The sequence below is a fragment of the Carcharhinus amblyrhynchos genome, chromosome 10, assembly GCF_965287045.1.
Source record: "Carcharhinus amblyrhynchos chromosome 10, sCarAmb.v2.hapA, whole genome shotgun sequence".
In the NCBI taxonomy this organism is placed as follows: Eukaryota; Metazoa; Chordata; class Chondrichthyes; order Carcharhiniformes; family Carcharhinidae; genus Carcharhinus; species Carcharhinus amblyrhynchos.
Genome location: NC_137333.1, coordinates 1,863,194 through 1,888,633, shown reverse-complemented (window position 1 = coordinate 1,888,633; position 25,440 = coordinate 1,863,194). Strand labels below are relative to the sequence as shown.

The 25,440-nt window shown below is 43.1% G+C and overlaps 1 protein-coding gene across 1 annotated transcript in view; it reads left to right on the top strand.

The window, feature by feature from the left end:
* Nucleotides 1-25,440, top strand: part of pcca (propionyl-CoA carboxylase subunit alpha) — a 337,158-nt gene that overhangs the window by 55,933 nt on the left and 255,785 nt on the right. Inside the window, exons 5-6 of the mRNA XM_080198059.1 lie at nt 21,621-21,734; nt 22,258-22,311. Of these exons, the coding sequence (XP_080054185.1) occupies nt 21,621-21,734; nt 22,258-22,311 (168 nt within the window). The remainder of the gene's footprint in view (nt 1-21,620; nt 21,735-22,257; nt 22,312-25,440) is intronic.

Here is a 25,440-nt window from a genome sequence, read left to right as displayed (position 1 = left end):
CCTCTGTTTGTACATGCCCTAAAGATTGGTCACAGAGGAAAGTTTTTAGTTTAAAGTTTTAAAGTTTATTTTATTCGTGTCATTAACACTGTAGTGAAGTTGCTGTGAAAATCCCCTCGTTGCCACACTCCGGCACCTGTTTGGGTATACTGAGGGAGAATTTAGCATGCCTAATGCACCTACCAGCACATTTTCTGGGGTGTGGGAGGAAACTGGAACACCCAGAAGAGAGACGGGGAGAACGTACAGACTTCGCATAGACCCTTGCCAGGAATTGAACCCAGGTCCCTGGTGCTGTGAGGTAGCAGTGCTAACCATTGAGCCAGCATAAGGAGCGTCTAAAAGGAAGAGGGAGGTAGAGATGTCTAGAAATGTCAGAGGGTTGTAAGGCTGGAGGAGGTTACAGAGTTGGAATTGAAGTCTGAGGACAAATTCATGTGAAGTTTAGGGAGCTTGGAATGAAAACTGAACTTGCACCAGAGTCTAGATGAAGCCTAATGTAGGACAGGGTGCATGCTGCAGAGCTTTGGAAGAACTGCAACTTATTGAGAGTGGTAGATTGGAGAAGATCCAATTTGGAGGTATCAGAGGCATTTGTAAAAGTTTTGGATAGAGCAGAGGGTAGGAGCACTGGAGGTGGAAATAAGGTGGGCTTTGTGATGGAGAAGAACATGTTCCTCATCCCAGGATTGAACAGAACGTAAAAGTTTTGAATCATTTGTTTATATCTCCTTGCTCAGGATGAATCAGTGACAAGAACAGTATTTGTGATGAAGTTTGAAAATGGTAACAATTAAAACAATATTTCAAGAGAGAGCAGAAGTGAAGTTCTATAATCTGAATGTATGAGTAATGGCAGAATTAATTCTGCATTTAGTAAAGCCTGTGTTCTGTTTGTCCTCCCTCTTTCAATATTTCTTTCAACGCGTCTTTCTTTCCATCCTTAACTCTGTATACCTTTCCAGTGATCTTGATACCAGTCAGCTGATATGGTTTCTAATCTCTTCCAGTGCCAATATTCCAACTAACTTTTACAGATGCACCATAGAAAGCATTCTTTCTGGTTGCATCACAGCTTGGTATGGCTCCTGCTCTGCCCAAGACTGCAAGGAACTACAAAAGGTCATGAATGTAGCCCAATCCATCACACAAACCAGACCCCATCCATTGATTGTGTCTACACTCCCCTTTGCCTCGGTAAAGCAGCCAGCATAATTAAGGACTGTACACACCGTAGACATTCTCTCTTCCACCTTCTTCCTTCAGGAAAAAGGTACAAAAGTCTGAGGTCATGTATGAACCTACTCAAGAACAGCTTCTTCCGTGCTGCTGTCAGACTTTTGAATGGACTTACCTTGTGTTAAGTTGATCTTTCTCTACACCCTAGCTTTGACTATAACACTACATTCTGCACTCTCTCCTTCTCTATGAATAGTATGTTTTGTGTGAAAGAAGCAATACTTTTCACTGTATGTTAATACATGTGACAATAATAAATCAAATCAAATAACTACTATGCACAGTTTGCTGTCCCTATTAGAAAAGGATATCAAGGTGCTGGAGTAGATGAAAAAAAGATTTACAAGGTTTGGAACCTGAACTGAATGGTTATAAGTATCAAAACTGGATAAATTGTGTCAGTTTTCTATGGAAAAATGAAGGTTGGCAGGTGACCTCATGGACATGGATAATTCCAAATGGGCTAGATGGTCCAGACGTGAAGAAGGTATTTCTACTTGGAACGTAAATATAAGATAGCTGCTAATAAATCCACTAAGGAATTTGGGAAAAACATCTTTTCCCAGAAAGAACTTATGACCTCAAGGGCTAGTTGAGGTGAATAGCATAGATTCATGTAAAGGGAAGTTGGATAAACATCAGGGAGAAAGGTACAGGGTAAGATGAAGTAAGGCAGAGGATACTCATGTGGAACATAAACACTTGACTGATTGGCCTTTTTCTCAGTACAATGTGCAACGTACTAAAAGATTGATGAATGACTCTGGTTGACTTATCATCCAACATTATATAAGCTGTTCCCTAACTGCAGTCATTAATGGAGAACAATGGGCAAAATGTTCAAAAATTTGACCTCTTTGTAGCACTAGTTGATCTTAGGCATTTAGAAGTTACATTGGTAAGATGGGTATAGAGGGATATGGGCCAAACGCGGGCAGTTGGGACTAGCTTAGTGGTTAAAAAAGACAGTTGGGCCGAAGGACCTGTTTCCATGCTGTAAATCTCTCTGACTATGACATTCTCTTAATGCACTGAACCATGATTATCTGGAACACACTGCTGGAAAGGGTGGTGGAAGCAAATTCAGTCGTAATTTTTAAAAGGGAATCACACAAATACATGAAGGTGAAAAGCTTGCAAGGCTAAGGAGAAAGGGCAGTGGAAAGGGACTAATTGGACAGCTCTCTCAAATAAAGGGCCAAATGGCCTGCTCCTGTGCTGAATGATTCATTAGTAACAGTCCAAGCTGCTTATCACCAAAATATGCTGATGTCCATTGCTAATGCTGCACATTTCCAGTCGTGAGTGGCTATTAGATGTGGCATCTGTTTTATACTTATGCAGGGTCACTACTGGAAAACAGCTCTCTACCGTAACTGGTGTGTGACTCAGGACCTCTGAGTGGTTTCAAATGTTTATCCAACAGAAAGCTTTGTTAAGCATTGCACTGCGTGTAGGGTTGGGATGCAGAATCAGACATTCAGACAGCCCATTTTTGTAGCTGTTGGTGGAATAGATTTTGGTACAGAATATTATATCAAACAATTTTGCAAAAAATTATTTTGGCATTATAATTATTTTTTTATCTCGGTATGACAATTTGCTCGGTTGCCAGGGCTGTCTTTTGTGTGCAGTTGTTGACCTGAGATTTTGGCAGGAGCTTGTCAGCATTTCTGTGACTCATCAGAGACTCTGTATTCAATTGCGCAGTCTGTGGTATAATAGGAGGTTGGTAAGAATTATTTAGCATTAGTGTGGCTCATCTGGGATTTCAGTACTAATATGAAAACCTGTGGTGTTAAGTGAGTGAGTTATTGGGATGATGTGAATTATGACGATTATGACATGTTATTACATGTCTCTGATAATTGGACAAGGAATGAATTAATTTAGACATCTCTGAAACTGCTTATGTGCCACGTTATTTTAACCTTCCAGGTGTATGACTGACTTCACTTCCAGCAAACGTGATGAATGTTTGGCTTTTATACAGGCCACTGTTCAATTACAACTTTTTATTTAAATGTTTAAATTTTTAAAAAATGTATTAGTCAAAAGTAGGCTTACATTAACACTGCAATGAAATTACGGTGAAATTGGCTCCGGCGCCTGTTCGGGTGGGAAAATTTAGCATGGCCAAGACACCTAACCAGCATGTCTTTTGGACTGTGGAAGAAGACCAAAGCACCCAAAGAAAACCCAAGCAGACACGGAGAGAACATGCAGACTCCGCACAGAGAGTGACCCAAGCCAGGAATCAAACCCAGATCCCTGGCGCTGTGAGGCAGCAGTGCTAACCACTGTGCCACCCTGCTGCCCCCTTTAAAAATCATCATAACTTAAAACACCATCAGAGATGTAAGAGTTAATAGTTTGCAAATATTAGCAATTGTCATGAAAAAATGCATCAAAATTTCAAGTTAAAGCAAATATTTTTGATGTTGGTTTCAATGAGAAAAAATGCTAACTTCTTGTACCTCTCTCTTTCTTAACTACTGCAATCCTTCATCCCTGCTAAAAATTTTAAATTCGTGACTGTTCTAATACCCCTCTGGCCGATCCTTTTGTAAGGGGACCCAAACCTTTGCTCACTTCTGCACCCAAACTCGTCCCAAGTCCTGTTCATCCTTCACCCCCGTGCTCATTGACGTATCTTGGCGCCTGGTCTGACAATATTTTGATATTAAAATTCTAACCCTTGTTTTGAATTTTCTCCATTGCCTCTCCCTTCCTCACCTCGGTAAACTCTTCCAATCCTACAACTCCCTTGAGATCTCTGCGCTCCTCCATTTTTGCATTTTCCTCTTGCACATCCAGATTTTAATCACTGCCATGATGGCAACCATGCCTTCAGCTGCCTGGATGGCTTCTTAGCTCTGGAATTCCCTCCCAAAATCCCTCCCTTGGTCCTCCTCTCTAACTCACTTTTCTTCAAAACACTCATTAAGACCTGTCGTTATGATCAAGGTTTTGGTGTCAAATTTCCAAGACATTCAAAATTGCATGTCTAGTAAACTTTCTGGGTTAAAGCAAATTATTGTGATGCATTTGCCATAGCTTTTGCAGTTCTGTTGTGAATGCAGAAGTCTAGTTTCAGCAAACCACATCATATCAGTCTCGTGTTGTCCAGGGTAAAATTTGGGACAGCTTTTATTGCTTTATCCTGTAGTGTAGAAACATAGAAGCTAGGAACAGGAGGAGGCCATTTGAGCCTGTTCCGCCATTCATCACGATCATGACATAAGAACATAAGAAATAGGAGCAGGAGTAGGCCATCTAGCCCTTCGAGCCTGCCCCGCCATTCAATAAGATCATGGCTGATCTGTCGTGGCTCAGTTCCACTTTCCCGCCCTCTCCCCATAACCCTTAATCCCCTCGCTTATCAAAAACCCATCAACCCGCGTCTTAAAAATATTTAGCGAGGCAGCCTCCACCACTTCAACGGGCAGAGAATTCCAGAGATTCACCATCCTTTGAGTGAAGAAGTTCCTCCTCAACTCCATTCTAAACCGCCCCCCCCTTTATCTTGAGGCTGTGCCCCTTAGTCCTACTGTCCTTTCTGAGCGGGAAGAGTCTTTCCACCTCTATCCTATCCATCCCATTCATCATCTTATACGTCTCAATGAGATCTCCCCTCATTCTTCTAAACTCTAACGAGTACAAGCCTAGTTTATTCAGCCTCTCCTCATAGCTCAACCCCCTCAACTCCGGTATCAGTCTAGTAAACCTCCTCTGCACTCCCTCCAAGGCCAAAATATCCTTGCGTAAGTGCGGCGACCAAAACTGCACACAGTACTCCAGCTGCGGCCTCACCAAAGCCCTATACAGCTGCAGCAAGACCTCCCTACTTTTATATTCAATCCCCCTCGCTATGAAGGCCAGCATCCCATTAGCCTTCCTGACCACCTGCTGCTGCTGCAGGCTGGGTTTTTGCGACTCGTGCACAAGGACCCCGAGGTCCCTCTGCACCGTCTCCTGCTGCAGTTTTTCGCCATGTAAGTAATAGTCCTTCCTACCATTATTCCTACCAAAGTGGACCACCTTGCACTTGCCAACATTAAATTCCATTTGCCAGTTCCTGGCCCATTCACCCAGCCTATCTAGATCCTTCTGTAGACTCTCCACACCCTCCGCGCAATTTGCCGTTCCACCAATCTCAATTCAGTAGCCTCATCCTGCTTTCTCCCCATGACTATTGATCCCATTTGCCCCAAGTGCTATATCTATCTGCCTCTTGAATACATTCAATGTTTTGGCATCAACTGCTTCCGGTGGTAGTAAATTCCACAGGCTCAACACTTTTTGGGTGAAGAAATGTGTCCCCATCTCCATCCTAAATGGTTTATCCTCAAACTGTGATCCCTGGTTCTGGACTACACCACCATCAGGAATGTCCTTCTTGCAGCTACCCTGTCCATTCCTGTTAGAATTTTACAAGCCTCTATGTGATCCCCCCCTCATTCGTCTGAGCTCGGGGGTGTGTTGTGTCCAAACACCATGAGATAGTTTTGGTAATGGTACAGCGGAGAACCGAGTTTTCAAAGTTTTGTATCCTTTGAACTTATAGATCCAATGATCTATCAACCATCTCCAAAGGGACTGTCAGAAATTGCAGTTCAACTGTTGCTGAACTAATGATCAGTGGAAATTATTTAATATAATTCAGTTTTGTCCTGTAAGAGAGCTGGTCACTAAGAGTGAACACGTATTTACATTTTAAAAATGAAGAAAGTAATAAATCTCTATAGTATGAATTGAATATATGGTGTGCTGACAATGGATCATTTCATTCCTTGCATTATTCTCTTGTCACCAGGGCAGACAGCTAACTTATTCCCAAGACTGCACCGTTGTGCTCTAGCATCTAAGGGTGCACAATGGTTCGCACTGCTATCTCACAGCACAGTGGACCTGGATACGATTCCTGTCTTGGGTGACTGTGTGGAGTTTGCATGTTCTACCTGTGTCTGTGTGGGTTTCCTCCAGATTTTCTGGTTTCCTCCCATAGTCCAAGATGCGCAGGATAGGTGAATTGGCCATGCTAAATTGCCCCTTAGTGTCCAAAGATGTGTAGATTCGATAGGTTAGCCATGGTAAATGTGCGGGGTAATAAAGATAAGGCAGGGAGTGGGCCTGGGTAAGATGCTCTTTCGGAGAGCTGGTACAAACTTGATGGGCCAAATGGTCTCCTTCTGCACTATAGGGAATCTATGGTAATCATTGCCTAGAGTCAGTGAGCAAGCTACAGTGTAACTCACCCTCAAATTTTTCTTCTTGCCTCTTGGGCAATTGCCTCCCCTTTATTCAGTAGTGAGGGTGCATTTACAATTTGGGGGATTAGTGGAAGTGAGACAAAATTCTTTTGCTCAGCACATCACATCTTAGTGTGGCTTTGTGAACCTGCTATCAAGCATTGTCCATTTTGTTCACTCGTTGGGTAGGTTCACGCCTGTGCTCCCCCCATCCCCATTGGTGGTCACCAGTGGTGGATTAAAATGCTGGTGTTGGGAAACGGGCTGGGATCATTGAAAGTAATCCGGACAGCGAGCATTTTGTCTTTTCTGTGCGGGATGCTGATCATGCATGTGAGTAGGATTTGTGGCTCCAGCACATGTGGGCTGCGTGGGAATTCAGTGAGATAATGGGGTTAGCGTGGTGTGGACCACACATGAATATTGCTTTCTGACCTAAGTAGTGGAATCCAGGTCACCACATCAATGTAGTAATAGTTTTTGGAGGGTGCATCATGTACAGATTATATCAACTCATTTTTATTGAGCTGGAGGGTGTCCCAAACAATTTATTTTCTTGATCTTACAGACTAAGATCTGCAGACCGGTGGTGCAAGATATCTGTAGACAAATACTTTATGGTGGCTGTAAGGTTTTCATTTGTATTGATTCGGGAAACTGATAGTTGTAATTGGCAGTCATAAAACACATTGATTTAAAACTAAAGATATATTGGTTATAGAAAATTTCTTCCAGCAGATTACAATCATGAACAGCTTTGTTCTTCACTATGATTCACTGAAGTGCATTATAGTATGTATATTAGAAAGCAAATCTTCTTTCATGTCCCCCCCACCCCTTTGACCCAGTTTTCCCTCTCCCTGATTTCATGGCCATTGCCAGTCCTTGAGTAGCTCATCCAATATGTCATCCTTGTGTGGCTGTGGAACTGGTATTTTCTGGCTGTTGTACTATGTTTGGTTGGCATGGGGGAGGTTAGGGATTGAGGGACGGGAGGGGAACATTGGGATATGCGGTGGCTGCACCGCAAAAGAAACTGATTCTGTCTCCCTGAATGTCAATGCATGCACAATTACAAACATGGGTCATTGAATGGGGAATGATTTGATTTGATTTATTATTGTCACAAGTATTAGTATACAGTGAAAAGTATTGTTTCTTGTGCACAATACAGACAAAGCATGCCGTACATAGAGAAGGAAATGAGAGAGTGCAGAATGTAGTGTTACAGTCATGGCTAGGGTGTAGAGAAAGATCAACTTAATATAAGAAGTCTGATGGCAGCAGGGAAGAAGCTGTTCTTGAGTCGGTTGGTGCATGACCTCAGACTTTTGTATCTTTTTCTCGACAGAAGAAGGTGAAAGGGAGAATATCCGGGGTGCGTGAGGTCCTTAATTATGCTGGCTGCTTTGCCAAAGTGGCGGGAACTATAGACGAGTTCATGGATGGGAGGCTGGTTTGCGTGATGGACTGGGCTACATTCACAATCTTTTGGAGTTTCTTGTGGTCTTGGGCAGAGCAGGAGCCATGCCAAGCTGTGATACAACCAGAAAGAATGGGAATTCTGGCTCACATTTCACTGCCTTACCCAGGATGCTGGGGCCAATTGAGGCACTTCCAAGCTATGTTCACACAGTTAAGAAGGGATTTATGCACTCAGCTATTAGGCAATCTTCAAGCATTTGTTCTTTATTTGTGAGCAAGTGCACTCATGGGTGTTGGACATGTATTTGATTAATTTTGAAGTTAGAATCATAGAACCCCTAGATTGAAGAAGGAGGCCATTTGGCTTATCGAGTCTGCACCGCCTATCCAACAGAGCATCTTGCACAGGTGCTCCCCCTCCATCCCTAATTCCATGCATTTACCATGGCTTATCCCCCAAACCCACACATTTTGTGATAAGTTCTCTCACCTGGTAAGGGATGGGGAAGGAAGAACTTTAAAATTTGGCTGGAGGAGTAAACTTCTCCCAGTTCTATAACCCTCATGACCTTTGCACTCCTCCAATTTTGCCCTCTTGCACATCAAAGTTTTTCATCGCTGCACCACTGGTGAAGCCGGACGCCCTGGAATTCCCCCCTCTCCACTTTGCTCTCCATTCCCCCCAAACCTTTCCGTTGCTCCCCACCTTTCTCCTTTTTGACCAAGTCTTCAGTTATTTATTAGACTCTTTGTTTTTTTTTGATCATTTATTTGTGAAGCATCTGGGGATATTTAACTGTGTTAGTTTTATTTGTTCTATTTGCTTCCTTACTGTTTTAACCTCCTCCTTAGTTGTCTTCTTGATATAGTATTGGAAGAATCCTCTGTCATTATGTTTTGCATAATTCATATTTGCATAATTAGTTTTTAGTTGGGACTTTTTGTTTCTTTTTTAAAGCACCTCTGTATAATTTGTTCATAGCTGAATGGTCACTTGCATCCTCCTCCTGGCAAATTTTGTATTCTCTAAATCTTTACTTGAAATTTGCCCTTAACGTTGGATAATGTCCATTTCATCTCAATATAGTCTTGGTTAAGCCTCTTCTTTCACTGCATTTGGCCTCGTGCCCCTGTAGTTTGCTTTTCCAAAGCTGTATGCAGGAACTTGAATCCTTGGTGTCATGTTCCCAGAACTCTGCAGGTGACTGAGGTGAATGTTGAGTGCTGTTCCTTTGCCACTGAGAACAAAATCTGAACCCATATGTATGGTACATTAAAACCATTTGTGCTGTTTTTCATCTGCTGTCTTCTAACCCATTACATATTTTTTCTAATTCCTTAAATACTTCCTCGGGTTCAGCTCTAACGTACATTATGAAGAGTACAATTGTCAATGTCAGTCTTGGGGGGCACCACGTGAAAGATTTCCGTTTCAAACTTCAAATTCAATGTGACTGTTTAAACAGGAACTTGTCATTTTCTATCCATGAGGAACTTGCTGTTTTATATCCACTGGGCAATTTTGTTATCTAATTTTGAGGCTGAATCCCCACCTTTTATACACTTCCTTGCAGAATTTTGTCCAATATTTTGGCTTCATGCTATAACATTTAGGCATGTTTAAAGTTCAATTGGTATGTTGCTTTCTCTGGAATATTAAAGTACAATGGTCCGGTAGGATTTCTCCTTTTGAATCTGTGCAGTTTGCTGGGCAAGTAAGCCAGTTTATTTGTGAATAATTCCAATTTTATTCAAGCATTATTAAAATCAGACAATAGTTGCCCGCTTCTATTTTAGCATCCTTTTTGGAGAAAAGAAGGTATGATGTTTCTAATCAATCAGGACTTCTCAGTTGTTTGATTTGTTCATAATGACTATCAACAGCAAAGGGAGGAAGACGCTGGTGGGTGTCGTCTATAGGCCCCCGAATAATGATCTGGAGGTGGGGCGGGCTGTTAACGCGCAAATAAGTGAGGCGTGCAGGAATGGGACGGCAGTAGTTATGGGGGATTTCAATCTGCATATTGATTGGTCGACCCATGTTGGACGAGGTGGGCTCGAGGAGGAGTTCTTGGAATGCTGCCGGGATAGTTTCCTGGAACAGTGTGTGTTGGAGCCGACGAGGGAGCGAGCTATCTTGGATCTGGTGCTATGTAATGAGGCGGGTAGAATTAGGGACCTTGAGGTGAAGGATCCTCTTGGAGAGAGTGATCATTGTATGGTGGAGTTTCTGTTGCAGATGGAGGAGGAGAAAGTGGGTTCCCGGACACGCGTCCTTTGTTTGAATAGAGGGGAGTATGGTAGGATGAGAGAAGAATTGGCGAATGTGGACTGGGGGAGCGCGTTGGAAGGTAGGTCTGCTGAGGAGCAGTGGAGGATCTTTAAGGAGATCTTTCTTGGTGCTCAGCAGAAATTTATTCCGATGGTTAAAAAGGACAGTAGGAAGAGAGGTAATAAGCCGTGGATAACGAAGGAGGTGAAGGAAAGTGTTAAATTAAAAGCGGAGGAATTTAGAGTAGCTAAGAGCAGTGGGCGAGAAGAGGATTGGGAGAGGTTTAAATGTCAACAAAGATTGACAAAAAAGTTGATAAAGGAGGGTAGAAGAAGCTATGAAGCTGGGCTAGCGCTTAATATAAAAAAGGATAGCAAGAGTTTTTATAAATATATAAAAAGGAAGAGGCTGGCTAGGGTGAACGTTGGTCCCTTAGCGGATGAGAAAGGGGACCTAGTGGTAGGGGATGGGGATATGGCTAAGGTCTTGAATAACTTTTTTGTTTCTGTCTTCACGGAGGAGGACGTGAATAATTTGCCGGGTGTTAGCGATGGAAAGGTGGTAGGACTGGAGGGTCTTAATGACATTACTGTTACTAGAGAGGTGGTGCGCAACAGACTGGAGGGGCTGATTGTGGACAAGTCCCCAGGACCGGATGGAATGCATCCGAGGGTTCTGAAAGAAATGGCGGAGGTGATAGTGGATGCCTTGGTGGTTATTTTCCAGACGTCGCTGGATTCCGGGGAAGTGCCGGAGGATTGGAAAACGGCTAATGTTACGCCGTTGTTTAAGAAGGGTGCCAGGCAAAAGGCGGGGAATTACAGGCCGGTTAGTTTAACGTCTGTGGTAGGTAAAATGTTAGAATCCGTCATTAAGGAGGAAATTGCGAGGCATCTTGAAGGGAATTGCTTGATAGGGCAGACGCAACACGGTTTCATTAAAGGGAAGTCGTGTCTGACAAATTTACTGGAGTTCTATGAGGATGTGTCTAGGGCGGTGGATAGAGGAGAGCCGGTGGATGTGGTCTTTCTGGATTTTCAGAAGGCGTTTGATAAGGTACCTCACAAGAGGTTACTGCAGAAGGTCAGAGGACATGGAGTTGGGGGTAGGGTGTTAGCGTGGATAGAGGATTGGTTGTCAAATAGGAGGCAGAGAGTGGGGGTCAATGGGTGCTATTCGGATTGGCGGTTGGTGACTAGTGGGGTGCCCCAGGGGTCGGTGCTGGGGCCTCAGCTATTTACCATTTATATAGATGATCTGGAGGAGGGAACCGAGTGCAGGGTGTCGAAATTTGCTGATGACACCAAGATTGGGGGAAAGGCAAATTGTGCGGAGGGTGTGGAGAGTCTGCAGAAGGATCTAGATAGGCTGGGCGAATGGGCCAGGAAATGGCAAATGGAATTTAATGTTGGCAAGTGTGAGGTGGTCCACTTTGGTAGGAAGAATGGTAGGAAGGACTATTACTTACGTGGCGAAAAACTGCAGCAGGCGACGGTGCAGAGGGACCTCGGGGTCCTTGTGCATGAGTCGCAAAAACCCAGCCTGCAGGTGCAGCAGGTGGTCAGGAAGGCGAATGGGATGCTGGCCTTCATAGCGAGGGGGATTGAATATAAAAGTAGGGAGGTCTTGCTGCAGCTGTATAGGGCATTGGTGAGGCCGCAGCTGGAGTACTGTGTGCAGTTTTGGGCGCCGCACCTGCGCAAGGATATTTTGGCCTTGGAGGGAGTGCAGAGGAGGTTTACTAGGCTGATACCGGAGTTGAGGGGGTTGAGCTATGAGGAGAGGCTGAATAAACTAGGCTTGTACTCGTTAGAGTTTAGAAGAATGAGGGGAGATCTCATTGAGACGTATAAGATGATGAATGGGATGGATAGGATAGAGGTGGAAAGACTCTTCCCGCTCAAAAAAGACAGTAGGACTAGGGGGCACAGCCTCAAGATAAAGGGGGGGCGGTTCAGAACGGAGTTGAGGAGGAACTTCTTCACTCAAAGGGTGGTGAATCTCTGGAATTCTCTGCCCGTTGAAGTGGTGGAGGCTGCCTCGCTAAATATTTTTAAGAAGCGGGTTGATGGGTTTTTGATAAGAGAAGGGATTAAGGGTTATGGGGAGAGGGCGGGAAAGTGGAACTGAGCCACGACAGATCAGCCATGATCTTATTGAATGGCGGGGCAGGCTCGAAGGGCCAGATGGCCTACTTCTGCTCCTATTTCTTATGTTCTTATGTTCTTATTATGCATTCATTTTATCCCTTGTCCCATATTACTCTGGAATAATAAATTCTATCTCAGGAGATTTATTTGTTTTGAGCTTTCTCAGCTTTTCAATCTCAAATAATTTATCTGAAAGTCATTGATTGTATTTTGATTATCATTACTTGGAAGGGATATGTTGCCCGTTTCTTCTTTTGTTAATACTTGGAGAAAGTAAGAATTTTAAATCCTCTTATTTTCTTGATTGAATCTGTATAAATGATCTTACCCTCATCCCAAGTTTTAACCATTAACATCTTTGCCTTCACTGTTCTGCCAAGATGGCACGGTGGCACAGTGGTTAACACTGCTGCTCACAACACCAGGGCCCCGGTTCAATTCCCAGCTTGGGTCACTGTCTGTGTGGAGTCTGCATGTTAACCCCTGTCTGTGTGGGTTTCCTCCGGGTTCTCCAGTTTCCTCCAGACCTGCTGGTTAGGTGCATTGGCCATGCTAAATTCTTCTTCAGTGGATCTGACCAGGCACCAGAATGTGGCGACTAGGGAAGTTTCACAGTCACTTCATTGCAATGTAAGCCTAGTTGTACGCTAATAAATAAACTCCTATAAAACTTCTCTTTGCACAGTGATGTTAGTGAAAGAACTTCTTGCTGTAAGGGTTTGTGTAGGCTGAAATGTTGGGCTTCTTTGTTTTTTAAGGTGTCTGATGTGTTTTCGCACTCTCAATAAATGTTGTTGTCAGGCAATTAGAAAATGAATGTGTACATATCTTCTTTCACTGAGTCTCTCCGATTGTTTTGCCTATACTTTTGGAAGAGTCACAGCAGTTATATAAAACATTGGTTAGGCTACATTTGGAATACTTTGTCCAATTCTGGTCACCACACTACCAGAAGGGCGTAATGGCTATGGATTCAGTACAGAAAAGGTTTACCAGGATGTAGCCTGGTATGGAGGGTATTAGCTATAAGGAGAGATTGAATAAACTGGGATTGTTCTTCCTAGAAAGACAGAGTAAGAAGTCTCACAACACCAGGTCAAAGTCCAACAGGTTTATTTGGAATTATGAGCCCCTAATTCCAAATAAACCTGGTGGACTTTAACCTGGTGTTGTGAGACTTCTTACTGTGCCCACCCCAGCCCAACGCCGGCATCTCCACATCATGGAAAAACAGAGGCTGAGGGGCAACCTGACAGAAATTTATAAAACTATGAGGGACGTAGATAAGGTGAACAGTTGGAAGCTTTTTCCAGGGCAGAGATGACAATAACAAGGGGGCACAAGTTCAAAATAAGGGGAGAAAGGTTCAGTAGAGATATGCAGGGAAGTTTTTTTACACAGAAGATGGTGGTGGTCTGGAATGCACTGCCAAATGAGATGGTTGAGTCATATATGTTAGCAACATTTAAGACTATATCTGGATAAGCACATGAACAGGCGGGGTATAGAGGGATCCAGGCAGTTGGTCTAGGTAGCACAACATGATTGGCACAGGCGTGGTGGGCTGACGGGCCTGTTTCTGTGCTGCGCTGTTCTTTGTTGCAGGGGAAGGTTGTGGAGGTCGAGATTTGGAAAGGCCATATAATGGGGACATTCTATATATCATGTTGTTTGGGAAAGTAGCCTAAGGAAGAATAATATTGTCTGCTCGTCATGTGGCAGAAATCAGAAAGCAGAGATGATTTTGTCGCCTGGTAACTCTTACCCACCATTCCATCTTGAACGGTCAATGATTGGGCAGGCTGAAGAGAAAGGGGAGAAATGGTGGTTTTCATCTCCATTGCTCTGCAACCAGAGCATTGCTGGTCATTGTGGAATTGCCACGGTGGACTGCAGTAAAGGAACCATAGAAGTAAAATTGACATTGCAAATTGATTTCTTTTCTGAAGATGATCTTTGAGTGAACAAACATTGGTTGGTATTAGCAGCAAAATCCAGAAAGTCTGAGATCATCCCACAAATATTGAACTCACTGATCTTATAGTGCCGTAGATCATTTACAGCACAGAAGGAAGCCATTCAGCCCATTGAGTCTGTGCCAGCACTCTGTGGAGCAATCCTGTCAGTCCCATTCCCCCAATCTATTCCCGAATCCCTGCAGGTTTGTTTCCTCAAGTGCCCATCAATTTCCTTTTCAAATTATTGATTATGTCTGCTTCCAACAAAACTAAAGTTTTTCTAATATCTCATTGTAGCTCTTGCCCAAAACCTTCATTCTGTACCCTTAAGTCTGCTTACAATCAATGAAGGAGCTTACCTGAAGCCGGGTGTTCATTACTAAGAAATAGAATTTTTGATTTGATTTTGGTTTGATTTGATTTGATTTATTATTGTCACATGTATTAGTATACAGTGAAAAGTATTGTTTCTTGCGCACTATACAGACAAAGCATACCGTTCATAGAGAAGGAAAGGAGAGAGCGCAGAATGTAGTGTTACAGTCCTAGCTAGGGTGTTGAGAAGGATCAGTGTAATGCAAGGTAGGTCCATTCAAAAGTCTGATGGCAGCAGGGAAGAAGCTGTTCTTGATACGGTTGGTATGTGACCTCAGACTTTTGTATCTTTTTCCTGATGGAAGAAGGTGCATTGTAGAAATTCCTCGTAGAATCCATAAGGAATTCAGCTGTACCAGCAGAGGAATAGCTGACAGCTTTAGCCAATGTTTTCCCAGACCTCTCCCGAGTCCAGAAAGGTGCTGTGATAAATCTGGAATCTAAATTGGGGGTGCATCTTTATGATGGTGGGTTAGGCTGTGGTTTAAGGGGAGAAAAGCAGCCAAAGTTTTCCAACCCAGGTTTTTAACTGGTGACCACTGCTGGGAAATGCAGTGCTTGCCTGTCAAACCTTTTTATGAATTGGGTGAAGTTGTGATTCCCTTCACAACTAAACAACCCGTCAAAACCTTTGTTCAGACGCTTACTTGATTGACCATCTGCTTGCGGCATCAGGAACTCCTGGCACCTTGGATTTCAATCCAAGCATGAATCACCTTTAAAAAGTGGGTGTAGAGAGAAAAAGAGATTCACAACAGGCAACACCTTTTTGAAGAGCCTCTACACCATATAGCAACCCAAAACTACAACAGAGGTTCCCAAATAAAACAGGACTCCATGAACAGAATGCAGTGAGTGGAGGATAGTTACACAATACAAATTATCTGCTGAAAATTTACTCTCAGTAATCTACAGCAGTATTACTCCACGTCTGATAGATGGAAGAATTAACCAATGATCTCCATTCTGGCCAGGATTACTGGTGCCGCTGTATACAATGGTTTTTGTTTGAAGAAAGAGAGGCAAAAAATAAACTCTGCACTCCAAGAAATGTGCTTCTCAGTTGTGGTGTTGAAGCATCTGGACTTTCTCTCTTTGTTTGTGCCAGATTGCAATTGCAGGAGGTGTTCACCCCAATGGCCACCTTGCTGAGGTCTGTCAAATGAATGGTTTCCAGGGGGAAATTAGAATGAAGGTGGTGGAGATGTTGCTTGGATTGTGCGTGTTTTGGATAGTTTCACTTACTGTACCTATATAAATCAGGCCTTTAGTACCTGCCCACTTTGTAGAGACCTGTTAACTGTGCTAGATTGGAGTCCAGTCCGGCTTCAACCCCAAGCTAGCTCTTGTTTGCGGCATGGTGGGACAATGATTAGCATTGCTGCCTTACAGCGCCACAGACCCGGGTTCGTTTCCCGGCTTGGGTCACTGTCTGTGTGGAGTTTGCATGTTCTCCCCGTGTCTTCATGGGTTTCTCCAGGTGTTCAGGTCTCCTCCCACATTCTGAAAGACGTGCTAGTTAGGTGCATTGATCCGAACAGGCGCCGGAGTGTGGCGACTAGGAGATTTTTCACAGTAACTTCTGTGTTAATTGCTGTGTTAATGTAAGCCTTACTTGTGGTACTAATAAATAAACTTTAAAACCTTAAACTTTAAAAACCTTTAAACTGCTTTTTGATTGTTGCCATGTGTGGGATCTTGCTGTTGGGAGCCACATTTCCTACACTGCAGCAGTGACTACACTTAAGAAGCACTTCATTGGTTGTAAATGCATTAGGAAGTCCTGAGGTTGTGAAAGGCACTAGATAAATGCAAGTCTTTTAAGGATTACTGAATATAACAACCTGGAAAGCATCTAGCTTTTAATTATGAGCTTTTGTCCTGTGAGTGATCCGTTTCCAAACCTTCATTTCCAATGACACTTTTAGCTGGTTGCAAGGAATGCACAGAAGCAGGGTGGGTGCAATTGTTAATTAATTTCAGTCTGACCTTTGCTTGGGGCTTTCTCACATCAGTGCACCCAAGACTGGGAACCCAGTACCATGGTGAGAGGTTCTATCTCCCACTGCTGTTGGTGCTATCAGTGCGCTGCTCCACCATGCTGTCTCCACGTGGCTTAGCTGCTAACTAATTTCTAGCTGTTTTTCAGAATTGGTGCTAAGTGATATTAGTGGTATGTTGAAATTGAATAATTAGGTGGTTTTCACACAGCTTTGTTGGTTTTTTTTTGTTGTGTTGATGGTGGTCATGATGTGGAGATGCTGGCGTTGGACTGGGGTATGCACAGTAAGAAGTCTCAGTAAGACGAAGGAACAGCGTTCTGAAAGCTTGTGGTTTACTATCAAATAAACTTGTTGGACTTTAACCTGGTGTTGTGAGACTTCTTATGGTTTTTTTGTTCTCAGCTGCGGTTCAATGTAGAGCACGCCTGCCTATGTGTGGGAAAGTTGTATATTTGAGCCTCACAAATGGAGACTTGAACACAAAATCAGGACTGAGGGAGTGCTGCACTGATGGTGGTGCTGGTTTTTGAATAAAAGGTTAAACCAAGGCCAGCCCTGCCCGTTCAGGTGATTTAATAGTTTCCAACGTTCATGATGTTCTCCCCCCACCGTGTCCTGTGGCTAATACCCAGCATGCAATGAACATCACTAAAACAGATGACCTGGTCATTTATCCTGTCGCTGCCTGTGGGAACCTTGCTGCAGGCAAATTGGCGTTTCCCTACGTTAAACATTAGCTACACTTCTGAAGTGCATCATTGGGTTTGATTCACTTAGGATGGCCTGGAGACATGAAAGATGCCGTATAAAGGCACATCCTTCTCCCTGAAGTCTGCGACTCTTGTTAAGCCTTGTTGGTAAGTTTAATCAGGTAATTCATTAGTGATGGCCAAATCTGCTCCTCTCACTTGTGGCCTACATATCCTGGGCATTGAATAGAGATGCTCACGACATTTTGGTTCAGACCTTGTGGTCCCAAATTCACAACAGCATTGTAAATTCCAGCGATTTCACTTGTGCTGAAATCTGGAAGATGCAGTAGAGCTGAACATTGGTGGTTCCAGCCGGACCTGTCATTTGGGATTTGGGCTCATTCCCCAGCAGTTACATGGCTTTTTACATGGATGTTTTAGAGCTGCTCCTCGTAGGTGCAGTGTCTATTTGATGGGCGGCACGGTAGCACAATGGTTAGCACTGCTGCCGCACAGCGCCAGGGATCTGGATTCAGTTCTGGCCTTGGGTCACTGTCTGTGTGAATTTCACATGTTCTCCCCGTGTCTGCGGGGATTTCCTTCTTGTGCTCCAGTTTCCTCCCACAGTCCAAGGATATGCGGGTGAGGCTGATTGGCCATGCTAAATTGACCCTAGTGTCAGGGGTTTAGCAGGATAAATATGTGGAGTTGCAGGAGTAGGCTTTGGGTGGGATTGTACTTGCTGCAGCGCAGATGCTCCTTCCGCGCTGTTGGAATTCTATGATATGCATTCCTTTAAATTAGCCTGAGTGTGAAAATACTCCCATTGCTCTAGCTTCTCTCTTCCCCCCCACAATGTTACTGCACCCATGACTGTGCACCCCCAGAGCGCTGCCTGCTCCTCTATCTGCATTCCCTCCCACCTGTGCCACCATTTCTCCATCTCTAGTATCCCACAGCACCTCTGGTTTCTTGGTCCAGCCAATATCAGATGCAGCGTTTGCTGGCATGTGGTGTGGCTGGTTACTAGCTGTTGGAAGCTGTAGTTAAAACTTTAACATAGATGCATTGCCAGCATCATATAAGACGCTCCAAAGAATTAAGAAACATGTACTTAAAAATGAGAGCTGAACACAGACCTCAGGGGACATGTCTTTAGGTTGTGTCTTCGCCAATTATAGGGGTGGCACGGTGGCACAGTAGTTAGCACCGCTGCCACACAGCACCAGGGACACAGGGTCAATTTGGGCCTTCGGTCACTGTCTGTGTGGAGTTTGCAAATTCGCCCTGTGTCTGCGTGGATTTCCTCTGAGTGCTCCGGTTTCCTTCCGTAGTCCAAAGATATGTGAGTTAGGTTGATTGGCCGTGCTAGATTGAACTTAGTGTCAGGGCTGTTAGCAGGGTAACTACATTCTGCATGCTCTCGTGTCCTTCTCTATGAATAGTATGCTTTGTCTGAATACTTTTCACTGTATGCTAATACGTGTGACAATAAATCAAATCAAAATCAAATCAAACTAAAAGAAAGGCCTTGTACCTCGGACCTATTAACACAAACATTCTGGCTTGTGTGGGGTTATGGGGATAGGGCCAGTGTGGGATTTTGGTCAGTGCAGACTTGATGGGCCGAATGGCCGCCTCCTGTACTGTAGGGTTTCTATCATTCTGTGATTCTACGAATAATAGGGTGGGCTTCCCCCTTGGACCTATGCTGCAGCCTAGGGCCAAAGAATGATCATTTATTTGTCACTGATTCCAGATGCCCTGAATAATTGTTTCTTAGGGGAATTTGAAATCGGTGTTACTGGCCCTATTGTAAGAGCTGGGATCAAGCCCAGAATCTTCCTGAGCTGCCAAGATAAGTGGCGTCCAGGTTATCCACCCACCTAATTGTCCTGGAGTTTCCAGATGCTAGCTCCAAGATGCTCCTGAGGGTTGGGTTTGCCTAAATCCTTTAGTTCTGTATTTGATTTCTTGTTCTAAAACTGATGCGGCGACAATAATCTCTTCCTTAATGTCAACAAAATGAAGGAGACTGTCATTGACTGCAGGAAGTGTAAAGGAGAACATGCCCCTGTCTACATCAACAGGGACAAAGTAGAAAAGGTCGAGAGCTTCAAGTTTTTAGCTGTCCAGATCACCAACTGTCCTGGTCCCTCCGTGCCAACACCATAGTTTAGAAAGCCCACCAACGCTTCTACTTTCTCAGAAGACAAAGGAAATTTGGCATGTCAGCTATGACTCTCACCAACTTTTACAATGTACCAAAAAAAACATTCTTTCTGGCTATATCACAGCATGATGTGGCTCCTCCTCTGCCTGAGACCGCAGGGAACTATAAAACGTTGTGAATGTAGCCTAGTCCATCATGCAAACCAGCCTCCCATCCATTGACTCTGTCTACACTTCCTGCTGCCTTGGCAAAGTGGCCAACATAGTTAAGGAACCCAGACATTCTCTGTTCCAACTTTTTCCGTTGGGAAAAAGATGCAAAAGTCTGAGGTCACGTACCAATCGATTCAAGAACTGTTTCTTTCCTGCTGAATCAGACTTTTGAATGGACCTACCTTGCATTAAGTTGATCTTTCTCTACAGCCTAGCTGTAACTGTAACACTATATTCTAGATGCTCTCGTGTCCTTCTCTATGAACAGTGTGCTTTGTCTGAATACTTTTCACTGTATGCTAATACGTGTGACAATAAATCAAATCAAGATCAAATCAAACTAAAAGAAAAGCCTTATACCTCGGATCTATTAACACAAACATTCTGGCCTATCTCTTAGGTTTAATTGATATTAAGAATCTGAACGACATTTTTCTGAATTCCCAAATGAGACCCCTCTAATAGATACAACACGTCAGTAAAATAATACCAGGAAATTGCTGGTGAGATATGTGCAACTCACCATGCACTGGAACTGTTCCTAAATTGCTTCCTGTTGGAAAACCTCCCATTGAGTAAACTTTGCTAAATACCAGTGCCCTTCTCTGAATGTAGCTAACTCCACATTTGATGAAAAGCACAAACTGAGTGTAGAATTATACACGTCTTTTTGCTTCTGTAGCGCACAAAAGTAAATAATTATCTGCTCATTATGCTGTTGTTTGTGGGACCTTGCAAGTTGGCTGTCATGTTTTTTGAACTTTTCAACAGTGACTACGCTTCAGAAATACTTCATTGTGCTTAAAGCACTTTGGGTCACCCTGAAACTGAAAGGGGCAATAGGAATGCAAGCTCTTTTCATTTTGCACTGAACAGTTTTTAGGTGAGCTAGTTCTAGAGCAAAGAGGAAGGATTACACTGCCTTCTGTTTATAGTAAGACCATCGATCTGTTTTGTAGATTTATATTCAGAACAGAGGACAGATCAAATCTTTGTCTCAATCATCACCCCTTTCATCTTTTAACCAAGATCGCACTGAATTTGTCACCATTTCTAAAAGTTTGAGAATATTACTTTTAAAATTAATTGGGACAACTCTTCTGAGTAAAATCCAGATTATACGTGCAGCTGTAATTCTGGCTGGTAAAACACTCTAATGCCACAGACTATATTAAATTCAATAACATTCTGCACTTTAATTGAATGTTAAACTGCAGCTAGCTCCCTCTGTTTCTTTAATCTTATGAAAGGAAAAGGGGTGTGGGTGAAACTTTTGAGTCAGTGCCTGCCTAGATAAATAATTCCCTAGATTTTCCGGTTCACGTGCAGCGATATTGAACTCTTTAGACATTGGCCTTAATTTGTGCATGTTGCTGACCTGATGCTGTGCAGGGACATTTGGAGCATCCTTGCATTGAATTCACTCTTAATTATCTCCAACATCCTGGGGTGCCTGCTTAGAAATGGCCAAGAGTGTTTGTTATTCAGTACAATTTTATTAACAGCCTAGGCTACATGTAATCATCATTTGTATTTCCAAACATTCGTGGCTACAGACACATTAAATGACCACAGTCATTCATTTATATTTAATTGCAATTAATTTTAACAATTGATGTGCTGATTGCCCAGAATCAGTCTCTTGTGTAACAGTGCACTGTTAAAAAAAAAGTCACTTGCTGATTTTGAAATCATTTTATAGGTATTGCCGTGCATTTATTGTTCACCAAAGCGAATCACAATGTGGGTAAAGAACATGTTTTAAATCGTGTCAAAGTCACCTTTTCCAAAGCCAAATGTAAAATGTAAGTTAATTATTTTCGCTTGAGAATATCCTGTTGAAGTGGAATTTTGTCTTTGTTCCTGCAGGTTCATGTTAAAATGGCAGATGAGGCCTCCTGTGTTGGACCAGCCCCCACTAACAAAAGCTACCTCAACCTGGATGCCATCATGAAAACCATTCAAAGGACTGGTGCCCAAGCTGTGAGTCTGAATGTGCTTAAAGCTCATTGCCGCTGCTTGTATATTCCTCGGGAAACGGCAGAACTTGTAAAAGAGTGACTATCCTCTTCCTGTTTAGTTCATGTGACGCGGGTTAAATTGCAAGCTTGATTGGTACTGGAAATCAAAGGCTCTGTAGCATCTGGCAGTGCCTGTCACTGATCCTGCAGGTGGCTGCAGAATTCAGCTTTTCACACCAGGGAGTAACTTGAGTTCATTTCATAATTTACTTTTATTTATTATTATTAAAAAATTCTAATTAATCTTGAGCAGTGAATTAGCATTTCCCCCCTTAATATTTGTTGTAGTAATTGTTCCTTAAGCTACTCACTCTGCAGGAAATCAATGAACATTCACATTGCCAATACACATGGTCAGGCAAACAATGCGATCAAATTTTCTTTCCTTGTTTCAAGCGCTGAATAAGATAAATGGTGATAGACTTAAGATTAATTAGGAGCTTAAAAGATTATATTATATATGCCTTCTGCTTTTTTTGTCTTAGGTCCACCCAGGATATGGGTTTCTTTCAGAAAACAAAGAATTTGCCAGACGTCTGGTAAGTTTCGTTGTTGATGTTCCCCCCTTGCTGTTGATTAATCTTGCGGAAAGGATAGACATGGCAGTTCGCCTGTGAGTAACGAACATGTGAGTTGAGAGAGAGGGGCCTGATTTAAAGCAAGGCTGAAACCTTCACAGTGGTGCTGTTGATGACTCAGCTGGCATCATCAGTGTGTATTATGATAACTTGAGAATTTTTGGCTTGATGAGATTCAACTGAAAGCATGGGGGAGAAATTACACGAGCCTCGCTGACACAAGCAGCCCTGAAAAATGTTTAAATGGCATAATGATTCTCAAAAAATCAGCGATTTCAAAGAATAGAGGCCATTTCTGAAATTACAGTGCAATCCTGTTCCATAAAATTAACCCTTAAGTTCTGTTAACGGTTAGCATATCATTTCTTTTTAACTTTCAGTGCTGCATAATGCACATACAAAACCTCAGAAAGACGTGTACTATTTAAAAGCCTTTTCATTTTATTCATTTGCTTTATAATCCCCAACATAGGGTGTACATAAATCAGTGCAATGTTTTAGATTTTATGCATTGCCGGAGTGGCGCGGTTTATGACCATATTAAATTTTAAAAAATCTGTTAGGGCTACCAAGTGGTTGTTTCAATGTTGTTTAAAGGCCATTTAAATCAGGATAAATCCATTGATTTAATGTGATGTTTAGTTCAATAGTGTAAAAATAGTGACTGATTAGCAACTTAAGTGCAACTTTTGATAAAACAAATTGTTCATAACTCAGTAGCGTAACAGGAGATTACAACAGGCAACATTTTCTGGACCCATCTAGCTGTATTTGCAGCATTTTATTCAATTCACTTCTTCAAAGCAGAAGTTGATGAGGGACTTTGTCCTTATTTTAAAAAATGATAAATATAAATGGTAAAGAGCGCAGCTGTTCGTCCATTGTAATATGGACATGCTCCACTGGCAGATAGTGACCCTCTAGGTCAGGAGGCGTCATTACAGCACTTTCACTGACGAACAAGCAGAGGCACTCAGTCACTAATTAATGCAGAGGAGCCTTGTTATTGTCGCTTTCAATTTGCCAGCCTAGAATGTGACAATAAGCATCAGGAAGTGATGCTAACTGAACTTCATTGTAATAGCGGTACTAATCCAGCATGGTTCTGGCTTCATTGAGGAAGTGCTCTGAACGCAATGTTATTTTTGCTTTAAACAGTGACTCTGACATAGGTTTTGCATTCATAGAATTGCACAGAAATGAAGAAGGCCATTTTGGCCCATCGAACCTACATCCAGTTTGCCCCACCTCCCTGCTCTTCCTGCAATATTTTCTCCTTTTTAAGTATTTATCCATTTTCCTTCTGAAGAGTACTGATTCCACCACTCTCTCAGGCAGCACATTCTAAATCCTAATCATCTGTGGTGTAAAGAAGTTTTCCTCATGTTACCATGGCTCTTTTACCAATCGCTGGGTGGGGAGGGGGGACAGTGCTATAGTGGTACTGTCACTGGACTAGGAATCCAGAGAGCCAGGTTTTGCCCTGGTGACCTGGGTTTGAATTCCCCACAGCAAATAGTGAAATTTGAATTCAATAGAATTCTAATGACCATGAAACCATTGTCAATTGTCAGAAAAATGCATCTGGCTCACTGATGTTCTTTAGGGAAGGAAATCTGCCGTCCATAGCGGGCTCCAGGCACACCACAATATGGTTGACTCTTAAATGCCCTCTGAAATACATTCATAGAATATAGAACACTACAGCACAAACAGGCCCTTCGGCCCACAAGTTGCGCCGATCACGTCTATACCTACCAAGCCATAGAACTATCTGTAACTTCCAATGCCATTAAATCCCATATACTCATCCAGAAGTCTTTTAAAAGACCCCAGCGAGTTCGCCTCTACCACCACCGACGGCAGCCGATTCCACTCACTCACCACCCTCTGAGTGAAAAACTTACCCCTAACATCTCCTCTGTACTTCCTTCCCAGCACCTTAAATCTGTGTCCTCTCGTAGCGACCATTTCAGCCCTGGGAAATAGCCTCCGAGAATCCACCCTATCTATTCCTCTCAACATTTTATAAACCTCTATCAGGTCGCCTCTCAACCTTCGTCTCTCCAGGGAGAAGAGACCTAGCTCCCTCAACCTATCTTCATAAGGCATGCCTCCCAATCCAGGCAACATCCTTGTAAATCTCTTCTGCACCCTCTGCGACCTGATAGAGGTTTATAAAACGTTGAGAGGAATAGATAGGGTGGATTCTCAGAGGCTATTTCCCAAGGCTGAAATGGTCGCTACGAGAGGACACAGGTTTGAGGTGCTGGGAAGCAAGTACAGAGGAGATGTTAGAGGTAAGTTTTTCACTCAGAGGGTGGTGAATGAGTGGAATCGGCTGCCGTCGGTGGTGGTAGAGAGTTCCACATCTTTCCTGTAGTGAGGCGACCAGAACTGCGCACAGTACTCCAAGTGGGGTCTGACAAGGGTCTTATAAAGGATTCAGTTCAAGGGCAGCTTGGGACGGGCAATGTAATAAGTCTCCAGAGGCAGAAGTCCCTTCATCAAAATCCCTTTATTTACAATTCTAACAGCAGTACACAGAGTGCTATCAGTCAGCAGTCTATCTTCAGGAGTGCCAGAGGAACTGACACTTCCAGTTAAATACAAGGAAAAGGCTTCCTGATTGGCCTATAAATTGACTCCTTAATCAGGGATATTTCAATAGGCCAATCCCAATGGCTTGATTGAAGTCACTACAGCAATAAATGTTGGCCCAGCTGTTGACCCTGCAGTATTTTTCCTTATTTATTCTGTTTAAACACTTTGCAAACCCCTCTATTCTCTCATCCCCTCTTCTATCTCTCTGTAACAACTGCCAGACCTTTAGTCCTCCGAGATCTCTGCACTTTCCCATCATTCCACAATTCGCAGCTTGTGCCTTCAGCTGCTGATGTTCTAAGTTCTGTAATTCCCTTCTTAAGCCTCTTTCTATCTTTCTGTTAGCCTTCAAGCTACTCCCAGCTTGGTGACAAATTCTGTTTGATAATTGCTCATGCGAAACCTTGTGATGTTTAAGCTACGTCATGCTATGTTAAAGATGCTGTGTAAATGCAATCTCTATTGTTGCTATAATTCCAAGCCTGT